Source organism: Pagrus major, chromosome 5 (genome assembly GCF_040436345.1).
Source record: "Pagrus major chromosome 5, Pma_NU_1.0".
NCBI classification, from domain to species: Eukaryota; Metazoa; Chordata; class Actinopteri; order Spariformes; family Sparidae; genus Pagrus; species Pagrus major.
The window spans coordinates 1,709,746-1,737,245 of NC_133219.1; the positions used below are offsets into that span (position 1 = coordinate 1,709,746).

The window sequence follows — 27,500 nt, forward strand, 5'->3', positions numbered from 1 at the left end:
CCATAAGAAGTCCCGTTTGCAGTTTGCCACAAGCCATGTGGAGGGGACAGCAAACATGTGGAGGAAGGTGCTCTGGTCAAATGAGACCAAAATTTAAGTTTCTGGCCTAAATGCAAAACGTCATGTGTGGCGGAAAACTAACACTGCACGTCACCCTGAACACACCATCCCCACCGTGAAACATGTTGGTGGCAGCATCATGCTGTGGGGATGCTTTTCTTCAGCAGGGACAGGGAAGCTGGTCAGAGTTGATGGGAAGATGGACGGAGCCAAATACAGGGCAATCTGGAAGAAAACCTGTTAGTCTGCAAAAGACTTGAGACTGGGGCGGAGGTTCACCTTCCAGCAGGACGACCCTAAACATACAGCCAGAGCTACAATGGAATGGTTTAGATCAAAGCATATTCATGTGTTAGAATGGCCCAGTCAAAGTCCAGACCTAAATAAATGAATGAATCTCTAGCAAGACTTGAAAATTGCTGATAAAAAATTTCAGTCTCTAGATGCGCAAACCTGGTAGAGACATACTCCAAAAGACCTGCAGCTGTCATTGCAGCGAAAGGTGTTCTACAAAGTATTGACTCAGGGGGGCTGAATACTTTTGCACGCCAAACTTTTGTTTTTTATTTGTAAAAAAATTTTCCTTCCACTTCACAGTTATGTGCCACTTTGTGTTGGTCTATCACATAAAATCCCAATAAAATAAATTTACGTTTGTGGTTGTAACGTGACAAAATGTGAAAAAGTTGAAGGGAGCCACTGTAGGTCACTCATATTTCCAGACACAAGGGTAAGATCTAGACACGAGACTCTATTTCTTATAATGTCCACTCTGGTGCCTCTTCCATCATTAAGACAGACAAATGCTCTCTCCTCAATTAATTCTTCCACCACTTCTCCATTACTATCTGTATGTTCACTTCCCCAAAGAGTATTGTGGGCAAGTCTCCACACAATTCCTCTCGTGTCCGCACTTCCTGATATCTCCTGCAATTTTTGCATTGTTAAGTTCTTGCAAGGGTTGTAAAAAATGATGAACTTAACATCTCCTCTGGGACTACACATTTTTGTCACTATGCATTCATACTCATTTGATACATTGATTCTTAACCCTAACCCTATAAGCTAAAGTATCCTTTATAAATGTTACACATCCTCCACCTTGCCTTCCAATTCTATCATATTGTACAGAACTATATCCTGGCATGACAAAGTCCAAGTGTGGTCTTGTTCCATGTTTCTTGTATGCAAATAACATCGGGTGCCACTTTCAAATCAGCCACAACTTTCTTGAACTCTCTTCAGGATATGGATTACCATAAGGATGATACTAATTACCTTGAGACAGTCCATTATTGTTAGTCAGGTTCAACATTTCATGTATCAGTTCAGCTGTAATGTCTTTAAACCCCAGGATCTCTACAGCTGCCTCAACAAGTGTCTTGATTATATCACTTTTTCTCTTTTGCTGCATTGCAACATTCAGTCTTGCAGATGAAAGCAACAAAGCTAATTTTGTGCACAATCAGTGTGTCTGCGTTAATCTCCTCTATGTATGGATTTGGTGTAGGAAGTGGAAGCTCTTTTTGTTGGTATCAGACACCCTTGCGCTATTCATCACATGCACAGCACTGGGTCTGGCTAGCTCACTTTCCTTTACTTTTTTTTAACTGCGTCAGCATGAGACACCTGCTTTGTTTCTTTATATTTGTGTACCTCTCTGGCTTGTCTTTGAACAGGGCACCCCATTCTTAGTTTCTTAGGCAAACCTTTTTCAAACTGGAGGACTACTGACAGGCTGTCTGATTTCAGGCCCTTTCTTTGTGTTTGCAGCCTTGTAGCTTTCACAACCTTTCCCCCTTTTACTTCTTGAGCTATCTCATCCATTATAAATAACACCTCTAAGTTTTGCTATTTTTCCTGGGTCGTGATCTTTTTTTTTCTCTATTTAATGTATCTGCTCTGAGGAACTTGTGTCTTTGCATCTGATCTTATATCAATAGCCTCCAGTTACTCAAGTATTTAGCAAACTTGATCTTACCCATTTCTTTTTCAATTGCTTTTGTCAGTTTCAGTGGGTGAAAATGTCCCCCTTCTTTTTTGAACACTATCATTACTTTCCATTCCGGTTGTTCACTCTCCCTCATGTTTTTCACCTTTTCTCAGCCATGTCGCCAGCCTCCAAGCCAGAAGCTGCACTGCCAGAGCTGTCACTTCTCTCTCTACTGACATTCTGTCATGTCATAATATCACTATCTCCATCTGTACAGTCACCCATGATGGTTAGTCACAGACGGTTCAGTTCGTGCCAATCCGCCAATCCCCTCCACTTCTCTCTCGCGATCACATGCTCCAACCCCCCGCCTGCAACTCAGGCACCGGAAATGACATTCTTCTTCTTCGTCACGTTTTACGGCGGCTTACAGCGGCACAGCTCATCACTGCCACCTTCTGGAGAAATAATAACTCCCTCTACCATTTTAGCAGATCCGCAGCACAAATCGGGTTATGTGGAAATCCGTTCAGTGGTTTTTGTGTAATCCTGCTTACAAGTCAACCAACCAACGAGCCGGCAAAAACAGACATGGGTGAAAACATAAGCTTCTTGGTGGAGGTAAAACAGTCTGATTCCAGCCTCTTAAATGTGAATATTTTCTGTTTTTTTCTTCCAGTAGGCTGAATATCTTTGTGTTGTGGAACAAACAAGACATTTGAGGGAATCATCTTGGGCTTTGGGAAACACTTTTCACTAATTTCTGACATTTATAGACTAACAACTACTAGATTGAGAATATAATGCCCAGATTAATAGACAATGAAATTAATTATTAGTTGCTGCAGCCCTAGCTGTTTTGAATTTTACTTACTTACATGCTTGACATACATCATTGGATGTAGTTTGACTGTATCCTAAAAGTTTAGCATAGCAAATGCAAGACTTGGGATTATATATAAAGATCTGGTTTTAAACTACATACAGAACACATTTATCATGAGTTAAAACACGAGTACAAAAACAAAAATCAGTTTTATTGTAACTTCCATGTCACTAACAGAACTGCAGTACAAAAATGTGTATAAGCAGAGCACACAAACCATTTCTGACACAATTTCTCATACAAAGCGTCCCAGAGTAGTAGTAGCATTGAGCCCTTATTGGTAAGCCTCTCAGCTTCAGGAGGCACTCTGACTGTGAATACAGCACGGGCAGCAGTGCAGCGAGTCATGGATGAAGAGATCACACTCCACACAGAACACACTCTGACATGATGGACAGGTGAATATCTAGAAACACAGAGAGTGACCATGGGTAGAGGGACGGAAGTTGCAATGAATAAATGAATGTAAGTAGACAATTTTACACTTAAAATTGCTATAATTCTATTTTTTTATTAATCAACCACTGATTTATTACTGAAGTGCTTTATAGTCAGAGCATTAAAAAGACATCAAAGACATTTTTTTAAAAAGGAATGCTAAAAAATTGAAGCAGCAGAGGCCAAGATAACGTGATTCATAGAATATAGGTGAAGCTCCAAAGGAGCTACAACTCAAAAGTGTCTCTCTATATAATCCTTACCTGCATAGTAAATTACCACAGCTCCACACATCTTTTTTGTAACGCAGACCTATCATATCTGGGAGGTTACTGGTAATTGATACCATACAATATGATAAAATTGTGTTTTGGTGGCTAAGGAGTTAGGAGGACAGTTAACCCAAAAGTCAAAAATACATATTTTTCTTAACTGTAGTCTTAGCCATCTAGATTGTTTTGGTGTGTGATGATGAATTTGTTAGACATCAGCTGAAGAAATGTCTGCTTTGAATACATTTGAAAAACTCCACAGCAACGTAGCAACAGAAATCATTACCTGGTTACTCAAGATAATCCACAGACCTTGTTGTGAGCAGTTTCATGTAAGAGCTATTTTTCATGTAGGATCTATTTTCTTACTGCCAAACTACACCCTCCATAACACCACACAGAAGCAAGCATGCATCTACTCATTAATGGACCTTTAATGATGTCCTCAGCTGAGCTGTAACATTAGCTAGCTTAGTTATCTAACCTCTTGTCTATGAGTAGATATGCTTCTTCTGCACAGTGATACAGAAAGAAAATCAAGGCAGACATCTCTACGGCTGATATCTCCAGAACTTGGCAAGTCAAACAAGACCAATCTAGATAAATAAACAGCACTACAGGTAAGAGGGAATACATGCATTTTAGATTTGGGGGTGAACTGTCCCTTCACAGATCACGAAAAGCAACATCCAAGGTTCACGTCTGCCCTGAGACCTGAGGAAGTAACTAGTGGTCTCACCTGTACACTAGTACATCACCGTGGTTATTTTCTCAGACTTGACAAATCTCTTTCAGAGTTACAAGACATCATTAACAAATGTTGCGAGCTGAATAATCCTGTGACTGGTAAACTAAACTTCAAAAAGTATGTTGTACCATCTGAAAGGCCTCCACAGAGCCAGACATACACTCAGCTACTTACAATTTTATCTTTCAGCTCCCCTTGACAAGCTTGACAGAACCTGAAACCAAATCACAAAAGGTTTAGATACACAGAGGCACAGTATCTATGTGTGTGTGTGTGTGTGTGTGTGTGTGTGAGTGTGTGTGTGTGAGAGAGAGAGAGACAGAGAGACAGAGAGACAGAGGAGGTGAAGGAGCTGAGAGAGGAGAGAGAGAGCTACAGGAGAGAGCTGGCCTCTCTGTTACAGAAGCTCCAGGAGACAGACAGAGTCACCCCAGACCTGACAGGACAGCAGGACTCACACCCAGACCACAACCAGGACCCTGGGAGCCCCACCCAGAGACACCAGGACCAAGAGGCTCCACCCACCCAGCAGCTCCCCTCCAGTCCACAGACCAACACCACACCCAGACCACCCCCCAGCCCACTGGATGACTCCACCCCTCGTCCATCCAGACCGGCACAGCAGCCAGACATCGTCATCCTCATCGACTCCAATGGAAAGTTCTTAAATGAAAAGAAACTTTTCCCCAACCACAAGGTGGCCAAACTCTGGTGCCCAACCAGCCAACATGCCATGGAGCTGCTGTCAGAGGAGTGTCTGGGTTCTCCGAGTCACATCATCATCCACACCGGCTCCAATGAGCTGAAGACGCAGCAGGAGAGAGTGTCAGAGTCACTCAAAGGAGTGATAGAAAAAGCCTCCAGCACCTTCCCAAACAGTAGAGTGGTTATATCAACCCTGCTGCCCAGGAAAGACTTCCACCCAGACACCATCCACAGGATCAACAGCAGCGTCTCCAGAGACTGCGTCCTGAGGCCCAACGTCCACCTGGCCCACCACCCCACCCTGGACATCAGCTGCCTTTATGACTACGTCCATCTACTTAAAAACACCGTCCCCATCTTCGCCCGGACACTGAAGGACGTCGCTCTCAACCGAGACCAGTCCACTCCCCAAAGAAGGAGCAGGTCGGACTGCGGCACCCCCAGACTGCCATCCAGACCGCCATCCAGACCATCCAGACCACCCCCACGGAGACCTGACTATCTTCATCCCCCTACACGACGACCCCACCAGGACAGCTACGAACCCCCTCACACCCGACCAGAGCCCCTCCTGCCCCCAAGAGCCCCACCCCAGCACCATCACCAGGAGCCACGCCCCGGCCCACTGAGCTACGCTCAGGTGGTGAGGAGAGCAGCAGACCCCCGCCTTACCCTTCCAACCTCCAACCCCACCCCTACACCCCCACACAGCCAGCTGAGAGACATCCAGCACATGCTCAGCCTGCTCTTCTCCCACCTGATAGGTCACACACAGTAGACAACCCTAGAGTGTTTATTTATTGTTATTATTATTATTATTATTTGTATTTACTTATTTAATTATTTATTTATTCATTCATTTAAAGAGTTATATTATTATTAGGTAAGCTAATATCTAACATGTTCTAAAACCGATCCCTTCATTGACACTAGGATTGGGAGTTTATCTCATTTTAACACTGAATGCTACATTTTGAGTTTTAAAATGTAATGAAATCTAAATCGTTTATTATCGCATGTTGGAACATCCAGGGTCTGAGCTCCTCTGCTTTTGGCCTTAAGAGCAGGACCCCAGACTTTAATAGAGAGTTAGAAAATTCAGACATCATTGTTTTGCAGGAGACTTGGAATAGAGGAGACATGCCCACTGGCTGTCCTTCAGGTTATAGAGAAGTCCTTTTCCCATCTACCAAATTGAAAAGTGTCAGCCAAGGCAGAGATTCAGGAGGGATGTTGATCTGGTACAAGATGAACCTCATACACTCAATAGAATTACTCAAAAAAGGAGATTTTTCAATTTGGTTCAAAATAAAAAAAGAGGTGGTCTCCACAGACAAAGACATATTCATGTGTACAGCCTATATCCCCCCATCAGAGTCCCCTTATTATAACGAAAACAGCTTCTCCATTCTTGAAGATGAAATCAGCTACTACCAAACACAGGGAAACGTGCTGATCTGTGGTGACCTTAACGCCAGAACAGGCACAGAACCAGATCTGATTAATGCACATGGAGACAAACACATACCGGGCCAGATCAACATCCCCTCTCCTTCACATCGGCACAGGAACAACTTTGACAAAACTGTCAACAGAAATGGGCATCAGCTGCTGCAGTTGTGTCGCACCATGGTCTGTACATAGTCAACGGTCGGCTCCTTTGGTCTCTACACACACAGCTCTCCTCTTGGCAACAGCACAGTGGACTATAGTATTACAGACCTAGAGCCCCTCTGTCTAAGAGCATTCACCGTCAGCCCCCTAACACCCTTATCTGATCACAGCAAAATCACCCTGTACATTAGGAAGACACCAACGGACCCCCATGTAGCAGAGCCCAGCAAACTCAACCACTCCAAACAACCTTATAGATGGACAAGTAATAGCAAGGATGACTACCAGAAAGCAATCGGTCCAATCCAATCCCAGTTAGACCATTTTATCACCACCTCATATCCCCACAGTAGTGACGGCCTGAACCAGGCTGTTCGGGATATTAACTACATATTTGACAACACAGCATCTCTATCCAATCTGAAAAAATCTCAGCGTCACAGTTCAAACTCAGCTAATGAAAAGTGGTTTGACTCTGACTGCAGGTGTCTGAGAAAAACACTCCGAAAATTATCCAATGAAAAACACGACAACCTGACAATCATGAGCTCCGCCTCCAGTACTGGGAAACACTGAAATCATATAGGAAAACACTGAGAGCTAAAAAGGAGCAGCATGAACAGCACCAAATTAAAGAAATTGAAGAGTCCATTGACTCAAATAATTTTTGGAAAAAATGGCATTCATTCAACAAATCACACAAGGAAAAATTGGCTATTCAAAACGGGGAAATATGGAAAAGCCACTTTAAAAATCTATACAGTGCAATCACTCTGGATTCGGCCCAAAATAATCTGCTCACCAAACTAGAAACCCTTGAATCAATCGTTAAAGACAAACACAATCCTTTAGATTTTGAAATGAGTGAAGGGGAGCTGCTGGCTAAGATCCAGACCCTGCAGCCAAGGAAGGCAAGTGGCCCTGATGGCATCTTAAATGAAATGCTTCAGTTTAGCAGCCATAAAATCAAGACTGCCATATTGAAAGTATTCAATCTGATTTTGAACATTGGACATTTTCCTGAAGCCTGGAGCCGAGGGATCATCACTCCAATCTTTAAAAGTGGAAACAAATACGAGCCAGACAACTACAGAGGAATATGTGTCAGTAGCAACCTGGGGAAGTTATTCTGCAGCATCTGAAACAGCCGTCTGCAAAACTTCCTCAGTGAGCACAATGTCCTGAGCAAGAGTCAGATTGGTTTTACACCACAACACAGAACCAGCGACCACATCTACACCCTCCACACCCTCGTCCAGAAACACGTCCACCAGAACAAAAACACAATCTTCTCTTGTTTTGTAGATTTCAAGAAAGCATTCGACTCAATTTGGCATCATGGTCTGTTTCTGAAATTATTAGAAAAAGGTATTGGAGGAAAAATCTACGATATCATCAAGACAATGTACATAAATAATAAATGCGCTGTAAAAATTGGAATCATGGAAACAGACTTCTTCCCCCAAAGTAGAGGGGTGAAGCAGGGCTGCAGTCTGAGCCCCACCCTGTTTAACATCTACATAGATGAATTGGCCAAATTCCTGGAAGAGTCCGATATCCCTGGTCTCACCCTCTCTGACAGAGAAGTCAAATGCTTATTATTTGCAGATGACCTAATACTGCTCGCTCCATCAAAGGAGGCTCTACAAAAAAACCTAGATCACCTGCAGAAGTTCTGTCAGACCTGGGCCCTGACCGTTAACCTGGAAAAGACAAAAGTCATCCAGAAACGACCTAAGAGTCAGAAAAACCAACACCGGTTCCACCTGGACTCTACGGACATAGAACACACACACAGCTACACATGTTAAGGACTAAACATCACATCAACGGGAAATTTTAATCTGGCCATTAAAGATCTCCGAGACAAGGGCAGAAGAGCTTTCTGGACAATAAAAAAATCCTCAAACAGACGTACCTGTCAAAATCTGGATCAGAATATGTAAATCCATAATTGAACCAATTATATTGTACGGCAGTGAAGTGTGGGGCCCTCTCATGAACCAAGACTTTAAAAAATGGGACAAACACCCAATCGAAAGCCTGCACACAGAGATTTGCAAAAGCATCCTCAAAGTCCACAGGAACACCCCCAACAACGGATGCAGAGCTGAATTAGGCCAATTTCCCCTGTTAATTCGGATCCACAAAAGAGCTATAAAATTCTACCAACACCTCAAAGCCAGCGAGCCTGGCTCCCACCACTACAAAGCCCTACAATGCCAAGAGGAGAGCAGAGACAGGAGTCCCCTCAGCCAGCTGGTCCAGAGGCTCAGCTCCAACAGCACCGGGCACCAAGACCGCCCTCACACAATCCGGCCCCACCAAATTATAGCAAAAGAAAAAGACAAATACATCAACTATTGGACATCTACAACCAAAACCCAAAGCAAACTCCAATGCTATTTGGCCCTAAACAGACAATACTCCATGGCAGAGTACCTGAGCTCTGTAACTGACCCGAGACTGAGGAAAACGTTGACTATGTACAGACTCAGCAGCCACAGCCGGGCCTCAGAGAGCGGCCGGCACAGACAGACGTGGCTGCCCAGAGAGAGCGGCTGTGTCGGCTCTGTCCACACAGACAGGTGGAGACAGAGCAGCCCTTCCTGCTGCACTGTGACACATACACAGACAACAGAACACAACTCTACAACAAAATCACACACACAACCCCAAATTTCAACAAATTCCCAGACATAGAAAAAATACAACATCTACTGGGAGAGAAAAGTGCCACTGCTGCAGATGCAGCAAAATATGTTAGTGCCTGCCACAGAAGAAGAGAAGCTGCCAACACCTGACATGATCTCCTCCACTTACCTGCACACTGATACACACACACACACACACACACACACACACACACACACACACACACACACACACACACACACACACCTTTTTTTTTCTTCGCTTTTTCTTTTCTTTATTAATTTATTTGTTTTATTACTATTATTATTACTATTATTATTATTAATCATATATGTATTATTTATTCTGTAATTGTTTACTTTGTCAATATTGTATTTTGATGCTTTGGCAAAATTGTTGAAACTTTCATGCCAATAAAGCTCCTTTGAATTTGAATTTGAGAGAGAGAGAGAGAGAGAGAGAGAGAGAGTGTTTATCAGAGCCACCTGTCTTGAAGCTCCTCCAAAGGACTTTCTGTAAAGGCTTCGAGAGGGAAGAGGTGGTGGAAGGATCTGGCGAGATGGGGGGCCAACACCAGAGTCAAACCTTTGGAGACAACACATCACACACACACCAGTCCACCGCTGTTGGTTTGAACACACCGTACATTTAACAGAACAGTACTTTTTGAATGCCACAGAAATGTAATGTGTCCAAGTTTCATCTAATCCTACACTGATTCTGAATCATCCCATCAGACATACCACAGACTTTACACTCCACAGGAAGCTCTGTATACTTGGCGTGGCACTGTGGACAGAAGTATCCTTCCAGAGAGAGACCTGGACCACTGCTGTTGTCCAGATGACTAGGAAACACACCAGACAAAGAAAATTCACTCTAGTGCACAGTGGCTGCACGCAGTCCTGTCTACAGGGTTTAAATCATATTGTTTTCTACTTACGACATGCTGAATGAAGGCTTGGCATCCTGGTCAGTAAGAGAGGCGATGGTGTGCTGCGGGAAACCTGAGCAAACACAGGATGACAAAGATTGGGTTCTAAGACAAACAGTCCTTAGAGGCTCATGGTCTTATTCTGATCAGGTGAGAATGGTCTTCATGAATCTGGTTTATGGGAGCAAATAGTTGCATTTTATTGAGGTATTCGCTGTCTAATTTTGGTTATTTTTAGTGGTGTTTGGGGGTACAATGAGGAGGGATTGTTCCAAGTGTTCAGAAGTGCTTTGGTTTAACCTCAGTACATTTCAAAAGAGTTATTTAAAATCCAATCAATAAGGGCGGAGGCCAGGGTATACCCTGGCCTCCGCCCTATGAGAACTGGATTTGGCCCCAGTAACCCCCGCAATCCCCTGAAAGGGGGGATAAAGCGGCAACATCTCCGCGACCCTCACGGAAAAGCGGTAGATAATGAACTGAACTGAACTGAAGATGAACCAATCAATAAGGCTGATTCTATATTTGTCTTAGTGGTTGTGAATGCTGGAGGCATATGTTCTACGGACAGAATTCTTTATTATTCTTCCGTCATGTCTTTTTGCTGCATAACTCGTTCTACATTTTTCAACATATTAACTCCATTCAAACATCAAAATATTCATCTCAAGAAACCATTCAACTATCAAAATGTTCAGCTTTTTAAAGACACTATGGCTATTACTTTGGCTTTTCTACCTTTTATGCTTTGTAAAATATTCAGCTTTTTCTGCAAAATTTTGCCCATTCATTCCTATGGATTCCTTCTATTCATACATTCAGCAACAGAGACCATTCAACTATCAAAATGTTCACCTTTTTAAGCCAATTATGCCTATTGCTTTTCTGCTTTTTAAAATATTAGCTTTTTTAAATTTTATTTTACAATGGAAGTAAATGGAGAAATCTTCAAATCCTCTTTAAACCCACCCCACTTTGAAACTCTTCTGCTCCTCTATAGATTGAGCTACAGACTCCATTTAAACGTTCAACAAGTCATAAGACTTTCAACTATTTAACTTGTATTCAGCTTTTTAAAATCTTTTACAGTTTTTGAAATATCAGTTTTAGTTTTATGGTTTTTTAACTTGACTTTTCTCTAAATGTTGGTTAAAGTCTAACAATTTTCACTCCACACACATCATCTATCCATCAGAAATGAAGGAAATCTTGTGCTTGATGCAGTGATATAATTTTGGAAGCAACCAGACAGACTATGGAAGAATTTTCCTATCTTTATTCAAGAGGGTAGATTTTCAGTTTGAGAGCATGATTTCATTACTTTTCAGTGACACAGCTCCTTCTCGTGCTCAGATTTATTCTCCTCACGCTCACATTTTGTGCTCGCACTGAGATGTTTGCTGCTTTCTTTCAAAATGTGTGCTTGAACTCAAAAATCACATGCTTGTGCTCACACATCTTCTTCTTGCACACAAAAATTTCGCTCGCATTCAAATATGTCCTGTGCTCGCTCAGATCTAAAGCAATGAAATCATGCTCTCAAACTGAAAATCTACCCTCTTGAATAAAGATAGGATAATTCTTCCATAACATACACTTTTGGCTGTACAGGCTTTCAAGCAAAAATTTCTGGTTGAAAGCAGATGGTTCCCATTTTCTAAATTGTTGTAATTTCCTAATTTTTGACTCTACAAAAACAAAATCTTCTCTTAATTAATACTTCTTCAAGAAACTGAAACATGTCCAGTTGCCTACGATACAGTACTTAGAATTACCATGACTTGGATGACCCTGAACCTTCATGAACATACTACTACATACTTTTTTAAGTGTCGTTTTTTCAGAGTATTGTTTATGTTATGTTTAAAGACACAGACCTTGGTCTGTGAAGGCAGTACAATGCCACTTTGTTAGGCCAACCTTCCAGCCAGTTCATAAATGCTTTGCATTGGCTCTTTTTCATTACTTGGTATCTGGTAGTTCTGATGTGTCTTATGGTTCTCGTTAGGTTGGAAACAGAAAAGGAGCTGATTCTTAACCAAAGATGGAGACAGCATATGTATACTGACCCATGCGTATTAAAGAGCATTCAGATGAAGAGCTGGCTGGAGGAGGTTTGACATGCAGCATCAACAGCTCTCTGAAGTGGCTCTCATCGAGGATAACGTGGTATGATCCGCCTGTCTCCCTGGTCAAAACCGTACATACCCGAACCTCTGCTGACAGACCAATTACTGACACCCGCACCTTCAGAGACTTCAGGGTCTGACAAAGGATGAACATGGTTACAGAGAGTTACATTTACATTAAGTTGAAATGAAATGCCAGATATACAGTTAACCTTGCAGAGTTTAACATGACTTCACCTTGATCAGCTCATAGATATTGGCTGGGTCACATGTGGTGAGGCTGCTGAGGATTATCAGGATCTCCCGGCTCGTATGCCCAGGCATGTGCCTTCATACAAAGAAAGGCAACAACTGAGTGATATTCAGTAATATTATAGAAGCCAATTTGAATCATAAAACATGCAGAACCTACTTGAGGGTCTGTATGGCCAGGTTGAGAGAGTTGTACAGGGACGGCTCTCCTACACAGACAGTGTCCACTGCTTTCTTCAGAGCAGCAATGTGCTTCTTTGGATTTCCTAGTGGTGAAATAAAACGACATCACAATACATTAAAGCTGCACATACAGGAGGCAGTAGCTGACAGAGGCAAAAATATCTAACACTGAAGGGCGTAGCTTTCTCTGGACAGCATGATGCTTGCTGCTATTTGAAAAGATCGAGACACATGATCTGAAATCATTGAGCTGAACATCATAATTAATGTTGTTTCAGGACAATCTTTGCAACTGATCAAAATGTTTTTGTAATGTCATAGCTTTGCGACTCAGCGAAAACATTGACATTTACATTTAGGGCATTTAGCAGACGCTTTTGTCCAAAACGACTTACAAAGAGTACATTTTATCACAAGAAAGAAACCACAACATATCACCGTCGATAAAGTAGAAAAGAAAAAATAGAAAAAATCTTCAAGCCCTCATCTGAGCATGGTAGCTGCTATTTATCAAGGATACCTTAAGTACATAAGTGAACATACAAGTGCATATACGTAGTTGTTTTTTTTTTTTTTGGGGGGGGGGGGGGGGGGGGGGTGTCATGCTATGCGGGGTCGAGGTGAAGTCTGAACAAGTAAGTCTCGAGTCTTTTGCGGAAGATGGCGAGTGACTCTGCTGTCCTGACATTGGTCGAGAGTTCATTCAACCACTGAGGCACCAGAACAAAGAAGAGTCGCGACTTCGCTGAGCGACCTTTGTTTGCTCTCAGCGATGGCGGTAACAGCCGGCCAGCGGATGTAGTAGAGCGAAGTGATCGCGCTGGGGCATGTGGGCTGACCAGTGTTTGGAGATAGATGGGTGCAGTTCCGTTGATGGCCTTGAAGGCCAGCACCATCGTCTTGAATCGGATGCGGGTCGCAACAGGAAGCCAGTGGAGGTCACGGAGGAGGGGGATCACATGGGAGAATTTAGGTAGATTGAAATTGAGGCGCACTGCAGCATTCTGGATACATTGCAACGGTTTAGTCGCGGAGGCTGGGAGTCCAGCCAAGAGTTGCAGTAGTCCAGGTGGGAGATGACCAGCGTTTGGACCAGGAGTTGCGTAGCGTCTTTTGTGAGGAAAGGGCAGGATAGTCCATCGTCGAGGATTACGCCCAGGTTCCTCGCAGTCGATGAAGGCGATACTGTGACGTCCTTGACAATGACTGACAGGTCCATGTGAGGGCAGTCTTTCCCTTGGATGAAGAGGGGTTCAGTTTTACTAAGGTTGAGCTTGAGGTGATGCGCAGTTGTCCAAGCAGAGATGTCTGCCAGACATTCCGAGAAGTGCGTTGCAACGTCGGTATTGGAGGATGGGGGAAAAGAGAGGAAAAGTTGGGTGTCGTCAGCATAACAGTGGTAAGAGAATCCATGTGATGTGATTGCGGAGCCTAGTGATCTAGTGCATAGTGAAAACAGAAGTGGTCCTAGTACAGGAAAACGCACATTGGAGAAGTTATTCTTTCTAACACATAGTTAATATGTGAAAGGGTTTATTTTAACCCAAACTATCTTTTTCTAACTAATTATTTATTGTTGCCTAAACCTAATTGCGTTTAACCTTTTCAGCCACAATGGGTGTCATGATTTTGATTCTTGAGCTGTCAATTTTGATTTGCGATAGCATCGCTAACTTGCATGCATCCGGTGCCTGTTCAAAGAGAACAAAGTAACACTTCAAAAACAGTTAAAAGACGACACAGCTGTCCTGTGTGTACGAAAATGATCAGATGTCTCAGCTGATCATCTTCAGAGATGTTTCAGAGTCCCTTTATTGATTTCTTTGAAAAGAGGGTTTATTTGTGGGGGAAGAACTGAACAGATACAACTTTAACAAAAAAAGCTGGAAATCTTTAAATGAATGCATTCATAAATATTATGTGGATGGATGTGTTCATAAACTCCAGCCGACCATTTATATTTTTAAATATACAGCTCTGGAAAAAATTAAGAGACCACTGCAAAATTATCATTTTCTCTGATGTTGCTATTTATAGGTGTGTTTGAGTAAAATGAACAGTTTTGTTTTATTCTATCAACTACTGAAAACATTTCTCCCAAATTCCAAATAAAAATATTGTCATTTAGAGCATTTATTTGCAGAAAATGACAAATGGTCAAAATAACAGAAAAGATGCAGTGTTTTCAGACCTGAAATGAAACAAAGAAAACAAGTTCATATTCATTTATAAACAACACAATATTAATGTTTTAACTTAGGAAGAGTTCAGAAATCAATAATTGGTGGAATAACCCTGATTGTCAATCACAGCTTTCCTGCATCTTGGCATGCTCTCCACCAGTCGTTCACATTGCTGTTGGGTGACTTTATGCCACTCCTGGCACAAAAATTCAAGCAGCTCAGCTTTGTTTGATGGCTTGTGACCATCCATCTTCCTCTTGATCACATTCCAGAGGTTTACAATGGGGTTCAGGTCTGGAGAATGGGCTGGCCATGACAGGGTCTTGATCTGGTGGTCCTTCATCCACATCTTGATTGACTTAGCTGTGTGGCATGGAGCATTGTCGAGTTGGGGAACATAGTAAGAGCAGAAGGAAGCAAGTTTTCTTCCAGGATAACCTTGTACGTGGCTTGATTCATGCATCCTTCGCAAACACGAATCTACCTTATTCCAGCCTTGCTGAAGCTGAAGCACCCCACCGATCCTCCACCAAATTTCACAGTGGGTGTGAGACACTGTGGCTTGTAGGCCTCTCCAGGTCTCCGTCTAACAATTAGACAACCAAGCGTTGGGAAAAGCTTATTTCTAGCTTTACATGACTTGAGCCCTGCCCCTAGGAGCCTGTTTCGAACCATTCTCGCCGTGCACGTCACCCCCACTGCCATTTACCATTTTTTTGTAGGTCACTTGATGTCATCCTACAGTTGCTGAGTGACATTCAAATGAGTCGACGGTCATCCCGGTCAGTGGAGAGTCGTTTTCGCCCTTTGCTGGTCTGTAGCTTTGTTGTCCCCAATGTCTGCTGCTTGACTTCGTTCTTATGAACCGCCGTCTTAGAAATTTTAAGGTTGGAAGCAACCTGACGCTCACTGTATCCCTCTGCCAGTCAAGCCAGAATTGAACCCTTCTTTTCCTCACTCAAAACTTTTCTTTTCAACTCTTTTGGCATGGTCAATAGTTATTTTTTGATTCCAATTACTTTTGAGGTACTACTAGCACTGTTTTTGTCATCCAGCTGGTCCTATTGCAAGAGGATAGTGATGACCACAGCAGTGTTTTTTATACTTTTCCTCATTAAATAAGATTTGGTTCAGGTGATCACCTAATCAGTACCTCATTAAGTAGAATGAGGTGTGCTTGTGTTGGAATTCAACAGACACTGGAATGGAATGGCTGTCATACATGTAGAGATGCTGATTTCAGAAAAAATTGCAGTGGTCTCTTTTTCCAGAGCTGTATATATATTTCATTATATGTACAGTCGCGGTCAAAAGTTTACATACACGAAGAACATGTACAGTTGCAAGAAGAAGTATGTGAACCCTTTGGAATTACCTGGATTCCTGCATAAATTGATCATAAAATGTGTTCTGATCTTCATCTAAGTCACAACAGTAACATTGCTAACTGATTCTTGAGACTTGTCTAAAAACATATCTAATTCCAGTGACAATCGATCATCATCAATCATGATTGATCTGTGGGTCCTTTGCACAAGAGTAACATTTTTACATGTTTGTTTATAATTTTATAATGTAATAATAATGTAAACCACATATTTCAGATGAAAGAGTAAAATGTAAAACAATCTTTTAATTTTCAATAAAATGTATTCTTATTTTGTGGTTAGTCAAAATGTGTCTCAAGTTTTTGTCAACATCATCAAATATTTATGAAAAAGCCACCCCCCCACCCCCCCTATTTATGTATGTATGTGTCTAGTGTCACAACCATAACATTTCAACACTGTCTCTTTTGTATAGTATGTATATATATATATATATATATATATATATATATATATATATATACACATATTGTATAGTATATTTGTATATATAATTATTTCAAATTATGATATAAATGTATGCATTTTAAGGAGAAGCCAGAGGCAGCAAGCAACGTGAGTGAGTGAGTAGGTGCGTGTCTTGTGCGTATGTGTGTGCTGGCTCGGGTCGGGTCTTTTAACCTGTAAAGCACTTTGTGTTGCATTTCATATGTATGAAAGGTGCTATATAAATAAATAAAGTTTAAGTTTTTAAGTTTATGTGTGAGCTCTGAGTTTCAGAGTCATTAGGGCCACTTGTGGGTTGTTAACCCAACCAGCCTTCATGTGGCTTGAAAACTAGAAATAAAACTGGAGACCATCTTGCGATGGGCTCACATCAGCCACAATGCCATCAGTGCCCTGATGAAGGGCATTAATGGATTCAGGGCATCCTGATACACCAAATATTTTTAATATTTACAGAAGGATAAAATGTGCATGAAAATTGTTATTTGTATGACCAGATTGTTATATAAAGTTGTTAATCAATCCAACATTGACTTTAGTGGTGAAATTGTTGGAATTGTTTGTTGTAATCAGGCCTCAGTCACTACCATCAGCTCCATGTCAACAATGTCAGGTCTGAGTCAACACCGACATTTTTTTTGTTTTAAAATGATTTGTTTAGTCTGTTCCTCCAGTGCATTTGATTTATTAAAGTAATTCTCTCTTTAAAATTAAAAATGTTGTTTATAGGTCCAAAATTCTTGTTTTGCATATTTTATGTTAATTATAAAAGTTGCATGACGAAAAAGTACATATGAAGTAGTATAAAAAGTTAACAAAAGTGAATATTTAATATTCAACAGAATACATGTGTACTTATGGTGTAGGCATAATACTTTATAAGCTCTGAATCCATGTAAGACTAAATAAATAGGAATAATTAGCTTTATATGTTGTCTGACGGTGTTGACAAAAACTAAATAGGATAAAAGCATATCGGAAAAAGCTAAAACTTGGGAGGTTGCCCAATAATATTGCATGATTGCTAAGACCTTGTTCTATCAACATCTAACTTAGATTAGATTTCTTAAAACTTTACATTTTTTCTTTTCAGAATTTGAAACCTGTATCCAAAAAGAATCTTTCTATAAATATTCAAAAAATAAATTATATGAATACATATTATCAACTGGACCTTTAAGCATTCCATTGAGTGGTACAGTCTAACATCAGCAATTTATTTGATCCTCACCTGCCAGGTCAGTCAGCTTCTCAGCCCTTTTATTCTTTGTGGTGATAATACCCACCTGAAGACACATAACACATGTTGGAATGTCACATAACACCCACTGGCAACATGTTGAAGGTCCAGCACAGAGCTATGTTTAAACTTACAGCTTCCCCATCACAATAATTTCTCTGTGTTGGCCAGTGCATAGACAGGACCAGAGCTACACCTGCCTACCTACTATCCTATACAAGATGTAACTTTTTCTTCAATAGCCTCTTCTGAACCTGCCATGTTAAAACAAGAGCTGAAAAGGATTAAACTTAAAGTCTCCATACAACTCAGTGTAAAACTCATGATTGTACTGTATAGACATACCTGACTGATGGGGTTTTGGTCAAAATACTCATCAACAAAAGCTTCCATGAGCTGAACAGGAAAGGAGAAAGGAGACAGTGCTTTACAGCTTATCATACCATATGGCTGCTGGTGCACAGTGTGACAGGTCTGCCACTGAATCTACCTTTAGAGTGGAGGTGAGGCGGTTTGGTTTCAAGTCCTGGTCTTCCATACTCCTCGAACAGTCAATCACCACATAGAGGTGACGCATCTAGAGCACAAGACATCCCATAGTTTCTTGAGGTGTTTTGTAATGATACATTCTAAACAGAAGATTTTATTTCCCTAATAGCAAAATACACTAATCCCTACACAGCACTTAATGTAATGCTAATGCTGGGTGTCCAAAGTAGTTCGTAGATCATTCCTGTGCACTGCTTCAAACGTAACAGTTTAACACTGATCAGCTGAAGCTGTAATCTAATGAAAGAAATAATGAGTAACCTATTTATTGTAATCAGGCAGTCAAACTGGGCTGTGTTTACCATATTCATAAGAAGAGTCATTACAAGCGACTTGCTGCTGTGCTATCTATGCTATATTACGTTACAGTATGTTATAGAACAAGAGATAAAAATGAATTGTGCACCTGATGATGATGACATGATCTCAAATCCATCATAACAGTTATGCACACAATATTAATTAAAAGTATCATTTGTTCTGTGGGGGAAATTTCTGCATGTATTCTGAATTGAATTGGGCATGATGCGAGTCAAAACAGAAAAACATTGTCAAAATGAATAGCCTCTCTCACTGATCGTAGACAGAGACTTTTTTAAAGTTTCCACATAATGTCCTTATATGTAAAAGTAATGCTGTGTAGCAATTGACATAATGTTGCCATTAAATCTTAGTGACCTTGGGGTTTAGAACCGTGTAGGAAGGAGACAGAACTCACTCACCATTCCAAGCCTCACTTGTCCATGGCTCTCTATCACCCTACGAAATAAACAATGTGGCAGTTAAGTTTGTATCAACAACAGTAATAACTTTTGTGAGAATTAACAGATTTCTTCTTGGGACTGACCACACGCACCTTTTCCTTTTGGACTGGAACAGGATCTCCTCCACTGTGGCTTTGAGTGAGCCAGATTCATCCTCCTTCAGCACCTCCCTGTAGGAAAATGTATACACCCCACAATTTTGCATCAAATGACGACACACATCTCAAGTTTGAAATCTCCGTAGTTTCACAGTTTTACCATGTCCTCTCATATCCTCCTTCCCACCGCTTGGCTCTCTCTGGTTCTTCATCCATTATATCTAACAGGTAGAAATTAAACTAATTACACAACAGTCAAAGAAATAGTAAATATCAGCTTCACATTAGTCTTCTGCACATGGTGTCAAAACTGCATTAATGAGCAAAGAATCGCAAGGCGCCAATGGTCATGCTGATTTTACCACAACATTATATCTCAAACTGGTTTGTAAATGTGCCAAATGCTATATATCAGAAGGTACTAATGAATCCTTAAAAGGGCGCTATGTAGTTTTGGAGGAGAAATTCAAAACTCAGCATTTTAATATTTACAGTATTAATGAAGTAAATATACAAACTAAGAAATATTTATTTTTTTCTTTAACTGAATAAACAAGCTGTTCTCAGAGGAAAATAAGGTCCCCAGAAGACAGTTTGAAGCTACAAAGTTGGCAGGGCCCGGCAGATACAAACAAAGTATAACAGTATGAAACTGTGTTGTCCTTTAAGGTCAGTTTATTTATTCAATATATTCAGAGTTTATTTGGTTTGTTTAGGCATTAAAAACTAAAAGTCAATGAAAATCTTTCTCTTCTGATTAAACCCTCTTCCCCAAAACTACATAGTGCACCTTTAAGGGTTGTACTCTACAAAGTACACAGTTAAGACAACTAAGGAACGCATTGTTCAGTAGCAAGTATTCTGAATGGGATGACGCTGTGTGAAACGCATATTATCGGAGATAGTAGTGTTACGTTACCAAAAACTAAGCCGAATTATTTGCTGAGTTTAGATTTGATCAATAACTTTATGTATACATCGTTATTTGTACCGATGATTGAATTTCAGAAGAAAGTATAAGACAGTTTGGCATGTCCCTGTGGCGAAACAGACAAACATAATATTAAAAACAAGAGCTGACGCTGATTGTTTGAGGCAAATTATTTGTTGACCTTAGTTTTTCAACAGCATTATGCACATCTCGTTATATCAAATTAAACCTCGCAGTTGGATTAAATAACTGTAAGTGATTAAAACGAAGTCAACAACTTTTAATGATGCTTGCTAGCTAACACCTCTGTTAACGAGCGTTATTTGGGTTAAAGTAATTCAAGGTACTAACGTGAATCAAGTTATGATTCGTATCATCTAGTTCATATCACATTATTTTTTAAATGATTATTATCATGTCTGATACAAATAATGTATGCTAGTTTTAACAACCAGTCGTATCTACAATACCGTGTAGTGCAACGCCAGCTGGTGCACGCAGTATTATGTCCGGAAGGAAACATGCGCTTCAGAGAAAAGTATCCACTCAGTTAACTGTGCATAAAGTTACATTCACTACTACTAATAATAGCAGCACAATTACCGAGGCAAGTTTTTATTTTCACCTGTCTGTGGAATCCATGTTAGATGCTTGGATACACGGTAAAACGATCTCATTAATGAGATCAGTTTTCATTATTATTATTGAAAGCGTACATCCCTGCTTTCTCCGGACCGTATGCAAACGGATATAACTTTGTGATTGCACACCACATTACACACGTTGGATGCATCAGTTGAGAGAAGCAGACAATTTTTCCATCAATGGAAAATCTGCAGAATAAATATATATACTGCCATGCTGGAGGAATTGTTAATTTGCTTTTGAATAACGTTGAAATGAGAAATAAAAGTATTAGCATTATTTAACTCTCCCCTTTTAATATCCGTTATCAAAAAGGCTACAGTTATAGAGACAGTTTTATCATTTGCAGATAACACAAGAAGGTACAACGAAGATTGATATTGAACAATTAAATGTTTTTAAAGAGTAAAAATAAACTTTATTTACAAGGGATGCTCTGTGCCAAGCAAATGTATGTCTCATCTTAGCTTTGCCTTCACAGAACATATAACATGTTTCTTTAAAAAGCCTATAAATGAATTACAATAAATCCCTGAAAAAGTCTGTAATGGTGAAACAATAACATGTCATATCACATTTCTCACTTTCTAAGTTCAGGGAGAAACAGTGAAAATACATTTAATACACCAAGATAGTTCTTCAATAAAGCTCACTGAGGTCGAAGAATTAATCAAAGACAACAGCAAAAAAAATAAAAAATAAAAATGCACATTTCCTTCACACCTGCTCTTCTGGAAAACAGCTCATTTGATTGGCTTGATATATATGTAATATAGAAGCAACAGGTTCATTATATAGTAGTATTCCCACATTGGTTTGTGACAAACTCAAACACGGTGGGGATGGGAATTTACAGATCTGTCTCTTTCCCAGCATGAGAGGGGGGGAGAGGTGAAGGCTCAAGGTCGGCGGTCATATTCACTGATCTTCCTCTTGATGTGTGACAGTTTGGACCGGAGATATTTACACCTTTTCTTCTTAATTTCATAGTTTGGAGACTGCAGAGGATAGAAAATAATTCAAACTATTGCATTTTATTCACAAAATAACTGCATTTCACTGTAAATAACAACATTGGTGGAAATTACTGTATATGCCTTACCTTCTTGAGGTTCTTCAGTCGGGTGAATTCATCCATGGCATGCTAAGGATAGAAACATAATAGTCAATGACCTGAAGTGACCACTCATAAGAAAGCAACATCCCAGATTCACACACAGATTAGTTCTATGCTAATACAACGTCTTTTCTGACCTTTGACACATTTTTTGCCCCCAGACTGAGAGGTGTTCGATTTGGCTACGACATACTTTTAAACTACTTTTACTTTACTGTTATTTATTTTCAGTAACATTGGTGGAAACCCAATTACATTCTCACCATAATTTTATTCCAATTAAATTTTCCTCTCTACTTTCTCAATACTTGGCCAAGTTCTCATTTTTATCCAAACAGAATTCTATTTGTTATCATAACCACAGATTTTAGATCTCCTCATTCCTTTGAAAAAGGGTAGAATGAGCCACAACTCAAACTGACACTGCTACACTCACAAAGAACTGTGGACTGCCCTCAGGGTTTCGGTCCAGTTCTCTGTCCAGGTCAGCCAGGTCCTGGTTTATGCCATCCAGCTCAGCCTGCAGGCTCTTGTACTCCTGGTGATCCCGGTCAAATTCACGTTTGTAGTTCAGACGCTCTTGCTCATCCACAATTGAAGGAAACATACTGCAGACGAGATATATAGTGATAGTATATGTTATATGTATATGATGTATATGATATAGTATATGATGTTATAGTCGCCTTAACATCCACTCACACGCTGAAGTCCTCCTCGTCCAGGTCATCTTGAGAATACACATCAGTGTCGTTGTCCTTCAGCCTGGGCTTCAGGCCTCCCACAGAGCTGCTGATGTCCGAGTCTCTGCAAATACCGATATATACATTTTTATACATTTTTGTGGCATCCTCTATAGCAGATCATGGACTTCATTTCTGACAGGAGGCAGCATGTAAAGCTTGGAAAACATCTCTCTGTACACAAACAGCTGCACCTCCAGTCAGCAGTCCAGGCCCACTCCAGTATATTTTGGCATTTTTATATTTCTAATTTTTCTGTGTCATTTCCAGACTATTGTTGATGACCCACACTGTTTTGCCACCTTGTGACTGTGCAAACTAAACACTCAATAGTCTAAAGACATTGCTACAGACAGATTGTTGTGAATTTCATAAAGCTGCACTCCTCCCAACCTGGTCATAACATCTTTAAAACACTCCCCTCCAGTGGTAGGCTATGATCTATCCAGACCAAGGTTAAAGCTTCCACATTTACCTTTACGTTACGCTAATGCTAATTTATGCATTATAATTTGAACCTTGCATATATTCCTTATATAATAAACATTTGCACATTCCTACATCAGTATTCTCTACCTTCCTTTCTCATCATTTTAAGCACTGCACAGTTTTTTTTAACTCAACTCCTTTTATGGTAAAACTTACATGGCAAAATATCTGTTTTCTGATTCTGATATTTATCTAGTGAATCTTTGCTGACAGCAAAGCTAGCTCACTGGAGGACAATCAGTGCTGAAAATAATGTGTTAATATAAAACAACCAACCTTAAAAAAGACAGATACCAAAAGATAGCTATAGTGTGGGTTCAGGCAAATTAACCAATACTGTAAATAAAAGTTCTAAGTAACTATAAGCTTGATGGTAAACTGCCCTTTTTCTTTCACTCCAACAATTTGGCTTCCTGGTATGTAACAAGTTATCCAAGCCTCATAGTGTCTCTATAGACCAGCGTTTTGTGCGTATGCCACCTTTTGACGTGAATCCTACGCACAGTTTTATAAATGAGGCTTCTGATCCATGTGCACTCATTTCCAAGATGATTTCAGATTTATAAAAGAAAATTGTGCAGTTTGGCATACTGCAGGTTTTATAAAGAAGAACATTTTTTGGTTTATATACATTTCCTCATTTGTACATACACAAAAATATGTGGATTCTCCGTTAGTTTTATAAATGGGACCCCGGAGCAGCGCCCAAAGATTGAGCTAACACAGGCCTCCAGTAAACTCATCGGGCTCATTTCAGAATGAGGGAAATCTCTGAATGAACAACAGGCTCTTCTGAGGTGTACTGTATGATTCATATCTCACCCTGGCAGATAAAGAGGCTTCTTGTGGTCCAGCTGGTCCAGATAGTCTCTGGATCCCCCGACATGGGGATTGGGGTCATTCAACAACACCTCTGGGGCACCAGACACATTATTCACCTGGAACAAGAGACAAGGTTTCAGCAGAGTTTAGCACTAAAGTTGCTTGTTATTTCACCTAAATTGTTTCCACGTTTCCATCATTTGCGTCCTTTCCTTTCGTCCTAGTCCTGCCCACCAAGGAGACATGAGGAAACCAAGGTAGGAGAGAGGACCAAGGAAATATGTTTTAAGAAAAATGAGACGTCCTGTCCTCTGCAGCGTCACGTGAAGTGACGACCGTCTCTGATGATGACTGCAGCTGATCACAGCTGGATCAGCTGTCAGTCGGCTTTAACAACTGTAGCACGGTCTATGCATCCATCATTGTTTTATAACCTCCAACTAAACCACAAATACCGTGTATTCTGTTTCCCAAAAGAAAATCCATCCCATCAGCAGGCTCATTGCATGCATCAACATTCATAAGAAACTTTGCATTGACTATCAATGCCTACCATTGGGTGTGGAGAGGGTGGGATAAGGGGCTGATCTACGTGCACACATTTCCAAGTTGATTTGAGATTTGGAAAAGAAAATTGTGCACCGGCAGGCATACGCCATGTTTTATGAATCAGAATATTTTTTTGAGTACATACATTTCCTCATTCGTACGTACACAAACATTTAGTGTGGATTCTATGCAGAGTTTTATAAATGATGCCACAGGTTATTGTTTGGCAACATTTTCATCATGTAGATTGACACTCGGAGGTTGCTGCAATGATGATTTTAAAAACAGTAACATGCAGATAGCAGAAGCAAGGAGAATGCTGCCCGAAATAGTCGGCCAAAGGCAGGCGTATACCACCAGTCTACATCCTCTGAGACAGACCATAAAGAGCCTAACGAAGAGGGTCTAACTTTTTGGAAGCAGTGTGGGAAGTGTAGGATTCAGTGTTTTTGGAACTTTGGCAAAACTAATGACTAAACGTCAAGATATCTTACTTGAATATTGTCTATATTTTATTTTATACTGTCTCTTACAAGACCCTCAACCCTATGAAAGTGCAATATTAAAACTAGATTACCCCTTAAGTCCCCCTCTGTCATGTGATACACTTTTTTTAATTTTATTTTTTTTAAACCAGGGACATCCGACATATTGGTGCTTGCTACATAAGTAAAAAATCTGCACGTGCACACCTTTATTAAAGTATTAACCATTTACAATAGCTATTGTGGCCAAGTAGCCATTTATTTTTTATCCATTCTTCTCCTGGAAAGTTTTGCTTGCATGGGGTTTCAGTCAGGTCTTCTGAGGCTCCTCTCATACTTGCCCTAGTTTACACCAACCTGTTCTCTTCATATGATAAACATTCTGGTTGTACATAGCATTGACCAGGACTAACCGGTTCCTCTACTTCTCCCTCCATGCCTGAATACCACCGAAACCATCACTGCCATCAACAGGAAGCCCGAGACAATTTTTTCAGCCAGGACAATGGCTGAAATATCAGGTCTGTAGGCATTTCTGGGAACCGTCACACACATGGCATGAAAGTAATTTTCAGGTTATTACTTTCACTTGTGCCACTGTCCTCAAACCATGTCATGAAGGAACCCTTGGATTTGTAACTATGTTCTTTTGTACACCCACTCCTCAGGATTTCAGTGTTATTCAGATGTTGTATGTGCTATTAGTTGTTGGATAGGTTTTTATTTTTAGAGCACATCTTCCTCCCAACAGAGCACATCAAGCTGCAACTAAGACTGGTTTAACAGACCACACCCAGAAACTGCAAATGAAACTGATCCTTGTCTGTCTCTCACACACACACACACACACACACACACACACACACACACACACACACACACACACACACACACACACACACACACACACACACACACACACACACACACACACTATCAGTTCTCAACTGTCTTAACTAATACAGACCCAAACGGAATCAGCAGATTTTTTTCAGACTCTTCAGCAGTGATCCAGAATGAAAATTTGCAGAATTCAGAGGAATGTTTCTCAAGGAGATTAACCGACCGATTAAAGACTGTTTTTGAGCAAACACAATTCATTAAAACAACCTTAATATATCTCAAGCAGGTTGAAATAAATAGTTATTACTTAGTTCCTCAGCAGTCAATATTATATTTTGTTTACCAAACAGCAGATTCTGTGTGGGCCTATATACGTATACATATAGCCTAAATATGTCTTAGCTGCATTTTCTTTAAGAATGTCTCACAGCAGAACAGTTTAGACTCTACACTTGGTTCCTTAAAGTTAAGTATTTTCCTATGTAGCCATTTCCATTCTAAAAATTGACAGTTTAACATTAAGTAGAATTATGTCATGGTTTCAGGATCTCCAAGTTCCCTAGACTTAAAAGACTGGAAGTTGCTTAAGTATGTTAACAGCTTATACAGTGGAGGAAATAATTATTTGATCCCTCACTGATTTTGTAAGTTCGCCCACTGACAAAGAAATGAACGGTCTATAATTTTAATGGTAGGTTTATTTTAACAGTGAGAGATAGAATATCAAAAAGAAAATCCAGAAAATTACATTAAATAAAAGATATAAATTACTTTGCAATTCATTGAGTGAAATAAGTATTTGATCCCCTATCAACACATTAGTTAGTACTTGGTGGAGAAACCCTTGTTGGCAAGTACAGAGGTCAGACGTTTCTTGTAGTTGATTACCAGGTTTGCACACTGGCTAGACCACTCCGTGACCTTAATGTGCTTCTTTTTGAGCCACTCCTTTGTTGCCTTGGCTGTATGTTTTGGGTCATTGTCGTGCTGGAAGACCCATCCACGACCCATTTTAAGTGTCCTGACTGAGAGAAGGAGGTTGTCACCCAGGATTTCACTTTACAAGGCCCCATCCATCTTTCCCTCGATGTGGTGAAGTTGACCTGTCCCCTTAGCAGAGAAACACCACCAAAGAATAATGCATTCACCTCCATGCTTGACGGTGGGGATGGTGTTCTTGGGGTTATAGTCAGAATTCCTCTTCCTCCAAACACGGTGAGTCGAATTGATACCAAAGAGCTCGATTTTGGTCTCATCTGACCACATCACCTTCTCCCAATCATTCTCTGAATCATTCAGGTGTTCATTGGCAAACTTCAGACGGGCCTGTACATATGCCTTCTTGAGCAGGGGGACCTTACGGGTGCTACAAGATTTTAATCTATTACGGCGCAGTGT

At 40.5% G+C, this 27,500-nt stretch overlaps 2 protein-coding genes across 3 annotated transcripts in view; both read right to left on the minus strand.

The window, feature by feature from the left end:
• Positions 1-3,009: 3,009 nt before the first annotated feature.
• On the minus strand, positions 3,010-20,916 carry gtf2h2 (general transcription factor IIH, polypeptide 2). Of its 2 annotated transcripts, none has more exons than XM_073467302.1 (15): positions 20,880-20,916; positions 19,639-19,699; positions 19,473-19,550; positions 19,339-19,375; positions 18,558-18,644; positions 18,413-18,463; positions 18,059-18,113; positions 12,787-12,892; positions 12,612-12,702; positions 12,315-12,510; positions 10,255-10,318; positions 10,055-10,158; positions 9,797-9,896; positions 4,512-4,551; positions 3,010-3,285 (listed from the first exon to the last, which is right to left on the minus strand). In XM_073467302.1, the coding sequence occupies exons 2-15, from the start codon at positions 19,692-19,694 to the stop codon at positions 3,175-3,177; spliced, it is 1,176 nt and encodes a 391-aa protein (XP_073323403.1). In that variant the 5' UTR covers positions 19,695-19,699; positions 20,880-20,916; the 3' UTR covers positions 3,010-3,174. The 2 variants fall into 2 exon arrangements, with proteins under 2 accessions (XP_073323403.1, XP_073323404.1); XM_073467303.1 differs by lacking the exon at positions 20,880-20,916 and adding an exon at positions 20,761-20,849.
• A 445-nt stretch (positions 20,917-21,361) lies between these two features.
• The window catches only part of LOC140996645 (MARVEL domain-containing protein 2-like), a 30,886-nt gene continuing 24,747 nt past the window's right edge, over positions 21,362-27,500 (minus strand). Inside the window, exons 11-15 of the mRNA XM_073467095.1 lie at positions 24,226-24,341; positions 22,874-22,978; positions 22,608-22,779; positions 22,157-22,198; positions 21,362-22,052 (exon numbers count right to left, since the gene is read on the minus strand). Of these exons, the coding sequence (XP_073323196.1) occupies positions 21,954-22,052; positions 22,157-22,198; positions 22,608-22,779; positions 22,874-22,978; positions 24,226-24,341 (534 nt within the window). The 3' untranslated portion in view covers positions 21,362-21,953. The remainder of the gene's footprint in view (positions 22,053-22,156; positions 22,199-22,607; positions 22,780-22,873; positions 22,979-24,225; positions 24,342-27,500) is intronic.

What these genes read in the sequence shown, in the direction of transcription:
- gtf2h2 (XM_073467302.1), bottom strand. Translation starts at nt 19,694, where the DNA reads ATGGATGAAGAACCAGAGAGAGCCAAGCGGTGGGAAGGAGGATATGAG. An exon ending in TTGGAGGAGCTTCAAGACAG is followed by an intron (nt 4,552 to 9,796) that starts GTGGCTCTGATA and finishes ATTTGGTTTCAG; the next exon opens with GTTCTGTCAAGCTTGTCAAG. An exon ending in GGGAGCTGAAAGATAAAATT is followed by an intron (nt 3,286 to 4,511) that starts GTAAGTAGCTGA and finishes CTGTGTTTCTAG; the next exon opens with ATATTCACCTGTCCATCATG.